General features: G+C 35.2%; 2 protein-coding genes across 2 annotated transcripts; one reads left to right on the forward strand and one right to left on the reverse strand.

The window, feature by feature from the left end:
- Positions 1 to 978: 978 nt before the first annotated feature.
- On the forward strand, positions 979 to 2,835 carry LOC143559966 (transcription termination factor MTERF4, chloroplastic-like). The gene is made up of 2 exons (XM_077048379.1): positions 979 to 2,199; positions 2,772 to 2,835. The coding sequence occupies exon 1, from the start codon at positions 982 to 984 to the stop codon at positions 2,155 to 2,157; it is 1,176 nt and encodes a 391-aa protein (XP_076904494.1). The 5' UTR covers positions 979 to 981; the 3' UTR covers positions 2,158 to 2,199; positions 2,772 to 2,835.
- A 584-nt stretch (positions 2,836 to 3,419) lies between these two features.
- LOC143559976 (protein RESISTANCE TO PHYTOPHTHORA 1, chloroplastic-like) lies at positions 3,420 to 6,190 on the reverse strand. Its single transcript, XM_077048389.1, has 4 exons — positions 5,951 to 6,190; positions 4,505 to 4,715; positions 3,724 to 3,893; positions 3,420 to 3,560 (listed from the first exon to the last, which is right to left on the reverse strand). The coding sequence occupies exons 1-4, from the start codon at positions 6,188 to 6,190 to the stop codon at positions 3,534 to 3,536; spliced, it is 648 nt and encodes a 215-aa protein (XP_076904504.1). The 3' UTR covers positions 3,420 to 3,533.
- Between the last annotated feature and the right edge of the window lie 1,957 nt (positions 6,191 to 8,147).

Here is an 8,147-nt window from a genome sequence, read left to right on the forward strand (position 1 = left end):
AGCCTAATGAAAAGTTAAGTTTTGTAGATGGAAAAGAGAGATATTAGTGTTTTAATGAAAAGTTAAGTTTGACTGGGTTGTGAATGGTAGTAGCCTAAGCCATTTTTCTATTAAATAAAACATCCTAGTACGCTCTTATTTGCTACTGTTAGTTTCATAATAATACATTAATTACTTTCAACTAGGCAGTTTGATGGATAATCAGATACACAAGGTAGTTGAACTTGTTCGTGCCAGACAGTTGCAAGCAGCTCACCTGATTTGCTTATTGGTGGCTTTTGTTGCACTATCATATTCTGGATGTGCAGCAACTTCTAGTAATGCATGAACAATCATCATGGATTCGTTTGAACCTGTGCATAAAGTCAAATGTTAAAATTAAAGTTATAATGCAAAATGAGTAAATTAATTTTTCAATATCTAGAATGAATAATCAAGTATCATACCAGTTGCAATCAATTCAACATAGGGTCATGGTTGGAGAAGGTATGCTAGTAATGTTATAACATGGATTTTTTAATTATAATTTAACTTAAAGGGTATAATAGTAAAACTGTAATTTTCTTTTCTTTTCTTTCCTTTCAAACTTGGGAACACATAAAATGTTTAATTTTCTTTTCATTTCTTTTCTTTCATTTTCATTAAACTCGGGAACACGAAATAAAATCTCATATTTTCCTTTCTTTTCTCTTTTAATTTTCCTTCCTTTCTTCTCACTCTTTAAATGGACTTGGGAACATATAATATCTTCATTTCATTCTTTCTAATTTACTTCATAAATATACTGTATATTTACAACCTGTTTCTTGTAAATAGTTTAACTTCTTAACAACACTTGCAATATTACAGGCTGCAGATTCTTTTGGATGCACAACAAGCATGAAGATCATAGGCTATAACTGCATACCCAAATCAAGTATGTTAATCGTGCACCATGAGATATCTTCCCTTATGTTTCTCAAGCCAACAACCGTTGATGTTATGAAAGAACGGGTCGATTTTCTTCACACATTAGGGTTAACAATTGAAGATATAAACAACTACCCTCTTGTTCTTGGTTGTAGTGTCAAGAAAAACATGATTCCGGTTCTTGATTATTTAGGTAAACTAGGCGTCAAACGGTCAAACTTAACCGAGTTTTTAAGACGATACCCTCAAGTTCTTCACTCGAGTGTTGTAGTCGATCTCGCACCCGTTGTTAAGTATCTGGAAGGTATGGATATTAAACTGAACGATATTCCACGCGTTCTTGAAAGGTACCCGGAAGTTTTAGGGTATAAACTCGAGGGTACAATGAGCACGTCGGTAGCGTATTTAGTTGGAATTGGGGTTTCGAGACGGGAAATTGGTGGAATTTTAACGAGATATCCTGAGATTTTAGGAATGCGAGTCGGGAGAGTGATCAAACCGTTCGTTGAGTATCTTGAAAGTGTAGGAATCCCGACATTAGCGGTGGCCCGTTTGATTGAAAAACGACCTCACATACTTGGGTTCGGGTTAAACGATCGTATCAAACCGAATGCCAAGTTTTTAACCGAGTTTGGTGTCCGGGAATCGTTTATTTGTTCAATAATCGCACAATATCCTGAAATTATCGGGCTCGATCTTGGCCCAAAGCTATCTAAACAGCTAAGTTTCCTTACATCGCTCGTTAATCTGACCCATGAAGATTTCGGGAAAGTTATTGAAAAGATGCCACAAATTGTAAGTTTAAGTAACGCGGCTGTCGTGAAGCATGTCGAGTTTTTGAAAACATGTGGGTTTTCCGAAACACAAGTGAAAAAAATGGTTATTTTGTGTCCACAAATTCTTGCTTTGAATATGGATATTATGAAATTGAATTTTGATTATTTTCTTAAGATGGGTCGGCAGTTGGATGAGTTGGTTGATTTCCCGGCTTTTTTTACTTACGGTTTGGAGTCGACTATAAAACCGAGGCATCAAATGGTTGCTAAAATGGGACTTAAATGTTCACTTGCGTGGCTTCTTAATTGTTCAGATAGTAAATTTGAGGAAAGGATGAGATATGACACGATAGATGTTGATGAGATGGAAACCAACTCATCATTTGACATGAATAGTTTGATGCGGCCTATGAATAATGAGTCAGATTCTGAGTATGATGATGATGAAGATAGTGACGAGGAGTATTTGTAAGCAGGTTTAGTGGAGCAGTCTGGAAGAGCAAAATATTATCCGGTATGTAATATGTTTCGGTTTCAGATTATGTTTGCTAACTTTTGTTTGTAATGAATTGGTTTTTTACAGTTTGTGAGGAATGAGTGAGTATTTAGGTGTTGTTTAAGGATGAAGTGATGTTGCGTGTAAGAACTAATTATGAAAAGCAACAACTCGTGAGCCGAGCCGAGCTCGGGTTTATCTAAGCTTAAGCTTGTCTATAAGAGTGCCTGAGCTCGGCTTGTTTTGAGCTCTATGTCTTAAGCTCGAGCTCAACTTGTGAGTAATTATTCAAGCTCGAGCTTGGCTCCGTCTCACCTTTTTTTGTCATTTATTAATGATATAATTATTTTATGTATATATATTTACAATTCTTTAATAATCAAATATTTATTATTTACTTATATTATCGTAATTTTATATATAATATCGAGCCTATTATTCATATAAATGTAATAATTATTTAGCCTCGCGAGCCTAGTTTGGCTTGATATGTGAAGCTCAGGCTCGGGCTTGTTTATTAAGTAAGCTCCAATGCAGGCTTGGGCTTGTTTAAGCTCGACTATGTTCTAAAACGATCTGATTTTGAGTAGGTCAAGAGTGGCCCGGCTGGTTTACGTCATGACGAGATGATGTTCGTTTTGTTGAAAGTGACGATCTAGAGCCAGATCCTACAAGTTCCTAGTTAACCCTGCAGGTCATTAAGTGGTCCAGCATTTTGAATAGGAAGGACTGGTTAAAACCCTGTTAGATTATAAATTGTTGTTTTGTAGCGTGTTCTTTTAAGAAAATATATTTAATACATTTTGTTTGTTATATTTGTAAGTTTTGTTAATGCTATAATTTATTCGAGTTATTGCAAAACGAGCAACGAATATCATATTGAAACATTTTCAAATTAGACGTTACCCGAAATAGCATTAATACCACCTATCTTTGTAAAACACGAAGAGAGCCGAATCAGATTAGGTCTTGGTTTCTGGTTTTAAGTTCTTAATTAACAAAGTTTGTGTGGACAATGCCCTTTTCCGGTTAAAAAATATGTACTGCAGAAAACCTCCCTTGCACCTCAACCGAACCATCTTGTACCAAGGCGTGCTCTGGTGCGCTTTTTATAAACCAGGCCTGATTCAGGACCCAAATTGATTCAAACTGCTAGCTCAAACCTATCTTAGCAGCCTCAGCAATGACACTTGGATTGAAGGTTTGAGCCTTTAAATGACAATTCATTTTCTTCATAAATAAATTATAAAAAGTATACATCAATACATAGGCTATGAAGATCCATATACATTTTCCTACCCTGTGCCCTTATGTAAACTATTAAGCTCCAATCCAACACCATTTAGAAAGAACTACTCATTTTTCTGTGGCCACCCTAGCTGCAAAAAACATCAAACAATCATAAAAGGCAAATCAAGAAATAAAAAGTAGGCGGGACAAAATGGGTGGAAACGGTTTTTGGTTAAAACAGTTCAGTTTTTAGGCAATAAACGCGTCAAATTTTCGGTCTATAAAGTGCAATTAATAAAAAAAAAAATTTACCTTCCATGCATACATAGCAAAAAAAGCTACTGTGTCTGCGGACCAGACAACCGCAAAAGATTTCAAGAAAAACGGGATTATAACATTCAGCAACGGGATAACAAGAAACAGATAGTTGAGAGCTTCCTTTTCATTTTTTGAACAGTCTCGTGCACGAAGGGATGGAATTGCTGTAAACAATTCAACTTTTAATATCAAAATGAAAATTTTATAACCTAGAGGTGGTTAGAGGTAAAAAGATGAATTGACTCTGTAAACGGGTCAAAATATGTTCCGGTTGAGATGTGTCAATTCTTTTAGCACATATTAGAGGTGTACAAAAAATCGGTTTTGGAATCTGAACCAAAACTGCTACCGAAACCGGCAACCCTAACCGGCGTGTATAATCAAGTTGGGAACCTAAACTTTGAGACCCGTTAAGAACCGAAACACGGTTTAGGCAAAAGCCAGTTTTGACTTTCGTTGACCCAACTAGTTAAAAGCCCGGTCCCTACACCTCTTAGGAGGTTGTATGACGTAAAAATTGAACAAATTTTGACCCGATCTAATCATTCTGATTTGACTTCTTTGAGATAAAAATATAAAATAAATCAACTAACCGGTTCATTAACAAGTAAATGGATCAGTTTTGTTACTACCCATTTAACCGGGCGTCAATATTTAAACCTTCTGGTTTGACCCATTTGAGTCGTTTGAGATAAAACACAACTCGTTCAGCAGCCTGTTTTATTTTAAGCAGAGGGTTTAAAAAGACAAAAGTAGAGAAGAGAGTAGCGCTTACTAAACATCCAGATTGACCACATGCCCATTAGTCTCCAAATATCAGGTTCATTTGATGGGAATATGAGGTTATAAGACAGGGCTCCCCCCAACAACATTGAAGCATATGCTTGAACCTCAAAAACAGTGTATAACGTTGATCCAGGTACGGCTGGATTCTTTGAAGCTGTTGAAGCCCTGGGAGCAAACGTAGCAGCGGTTTTCTGCACAACCTGTTGTGACAGTAGACATTGTTCAAAGTGCTAAAATTAGAGGTGGCAATTCCTGACCCAAAACAAACCTAACATGAAAACAACTAGGTTTTGAGTCGGCTGACACTGTTAACCATCTAATAATAAACGTCATGGGTTAGCTTGTCTAACCTTTTTAATAAACGAATATTTAAATAGAAATGAATATTAGAGCAGCTGCTAATGGGATATTTATAAATAGAAGAATATCAATTAAGCGAGAGCATTCATGGCAGCTTCTCTATCTTTATCTCTATAATTACACTTAAAAACAATACATTTTTTCTCTTATATACAATTAATAATAATTTTTTATATCTTTTTCATTATATTTTCTCTCTCCTCTACTCACAACCACTTTCAAATATATTAAAAGAAAAAAAAATAGAGGATGCCCTCTCTTCCGGGAGGTGCTCATTCCCTCCGGTGGTATTCCACTTGGGCCCTAAAAAGAGTAAGCAGGGCCCCTAGGTCAACACAACGGAGAGGCTAGCAATCACGTTTAGCCTCTAATCACTACGATGACCTGGTCCCTCTTTTAGCAAAGTAATAAAGTCAGTCTAGCCTCGAGTTCGCAATTCATTTACGAATAGAGTAATTACGGTCTAACGCTTGCATCGTTCCTCCAAATTACTCATTATATTTTTAAATTTTTCTCTCTCCTCCTCCGCTCACAACCACTTATAATCCTCTAAAAAAATCCGTATAATTACAGAGGAGCTGCCCGGAACGCTCCGAGTGAGTGTTTACCTCAGTGTTTTAAAAACCGGTTCAAACCGGCCGGTTGAACCGGTTAAACCGGATTTCGCACAGCAGGCCGGTATTTTGAGTCCGGTATTTTTGACCGGTTTGCTAGAACATCGTACCGGCGGTTTTTTCTAAAATACCGGTTTTTACCGGCAAACCGGTTTTATGTCCAAGAAATTTTTGATATTTGCGGCACATATTTTATCAAAATTACTTTTAACCCAACAATTAATATTCAAAGGTGTAAACTTTAGGACTGTTTTAATAAAAAATTGAGAGTTTTTGTATTAATTTTTTAATATGGATTAACTTTTGGATTATTTTTTATTATGAAATCATTTACTTTTGGGTTATTTTTGGAGTTAAAGTTGTATTTATAAGAATTATAAGGTAAACTATTCAACCTGTTATACCATTTTCTAGCCCAATCCGATACGAGTAAAAAACTGGTTTTTAAAACATTGGTTTACCTTTTTGAGGTCTTTGTCGATGGCTGGCGTGTTCTTCACACCGTCGCTTGATGATTCTTGTTTTTCTTTTTCCTTTCCATCATCATCCTCTTCCTCTAGAACTGTTTCGGTATCCAATTCATTCGAAGATGCACGAAGAAGATTGAAGAAGCGTTTTGAAGGAGGAAATCGAATTGAATTACAAACCGGAGCTGTGTAGATGGACGTCGTCGTCGGCAGTGGTACCAGTAAGGTATTCATCACTAGCTGTTTATTATTATTATTATTATTATTATTATTATTAATGGAGATGGATAAGGAAGGAAAGGTTGCAACAAGATTTTGTCACACACACACACACACACCCCCTTGTACTTTTACAAGCTTGCTGAAAATTGCCTCCTCTCAAAAGCAAAACTTATTAAAAGAAAAACCTACTTTTGATTTAAACTTTCCTAATTTATCTAAACTCACATCTACGAACGCCCGGTGCACGTCACATTGGACTTGCCAATATGAACGTTATGTCTTTTGTGTGGTTATTATCTTCAATTTTTGGCTTGTAACGTTGACCAACACATGTGAGAAGACATCTCTTCACTTGCCACTTTTCCACACAACACAATCCAAGTACTTCAACCATTTTCTTCTTTAAGTTTGACTTGCCAATTTGGTGAGTTTGGTTGTTTAATGTATGGTTTGAATGAAAGACTTACCAAGAGTGGAATAAGTCTTTTAAATATTATTCGATTCAAATATTAAATATTTAAAAAATTGTGTTTAAATATGATTAATCAAGTGTTAAGGGATATGTGTGTAACATAAAGCATCAATGATGAACTAATATAAGTTTATGTCACATTGTCTTAATTAAGTCATTATCAAAACATTAAGGTTGATTAAAGTTTAAACAATTGTTTTTACAATACACCCCTTTACAATAATCGGGTTATGCGTAATGTATATGACACATGTGTATATACTCAAAGTTAAGGAAATATACATGCACTGTAGCAACAGGGCGTAATCAAAAGTTCAATGCTAGTTATAACAACAAATTACTTGTAAAAATTTGAGCATACTATTGAATGCGTTAAACGCAGGGTTGTAATTGTGAATGCCTCCCTTCAGATAGAATCTAGATCAAAATCGAAAATATGAATGCACTTTTCCCATGGTTGTTCGTCACGTAATGGTCGTCATAACAACTTGGACACGTACCTTCCAAGAAATGCGTGTGCCTAAAATATGGCCAAGCTAATGAAAATAACAACAAAGTTACAAGTTTTTTTTTAGTTTTTTTACGGTGAATTTATTTTAAAGGTTAGATTAAACAAATTGGTGATTAAAAGAATACATGAAGTCTTTCAGAAAAAAAAAAAAAAAGAATACGTGAAAAATATTTCTTTTAAATTTTTTTTTTTTTTTTTTTTTTTTTTTTTTGTTTGAGAATTCATAATTTTTTTTTTTTTTTTTTTTTTTTTTTTTTTTTTGAATCTTTAATTTTACCTTTTATTTCTACTGATGAAACATAGATATTACATCAATATAGCAGGTAGGCGGGCAACAAGCTGCGCCGCCACCCCTTTCTGAATTGCAAACCCTAACCTGCTAAAGACATACCCCTGCCCCTTTGGAGTCGACACATTGCTATGCACAACCTTTTGGACCCTGGTTAGAAAACTCTTTTAAATGAAAAGCAAATAGCTGCATTTCCTTTTTGAGATGCATTTTAAATCCAACTAATTACAATTTGTTACTGTATCAATTTGAATCATAACCCAAGCCAAACTTTAAAGTCAGCATGGCCACGGTTAAAACAACAGGCTAGAGTAAGGCATCGGGGGTCTCCAAATTTAGAGAGCGCAACAGCCTAAATACAAGAAAGTCCCTGTTTAAAAAAAAAAAAAAAACTAAATTGGCATCCAAAACTCTTTCAATGATTCTACACAAAACCTTGGCCGTGAGTACATATATATCAAGTCATAAAGCTTGACACATTCGAGTTGACTCAAGAACTTAGACTCTTTATAGGCTTCCAAACTCATATATTGGTGTACTCATCATCGATACATTTTAACTTGATCTAACTTGATCGTTAACAACTTGACTCATTCGTATCCCTATTGATCTTTGAGATTATACACAAGGATCAAAATACTAATTTACAGACAATAAAGGCATCACTTGTGTTTCATCATAGCCCAAGTCATGTTTA

Source organism: Bidens hawaiensis, unplaced genomic scaffold (assembly GCF_021521415.1).
Source record: "Bidens hawaiensis isolate Kalapana, Puna unplaced genomic scaffold, B.hawaiensis_p1.1 tig00020146_1, whole genome shotgun sequence".
NCBI lineage: Eukaryota > Viridiplantae > Streptophyta > Magnoliopsida > Asterales > Asteraceae > Bidens > Bidens hawaiensis.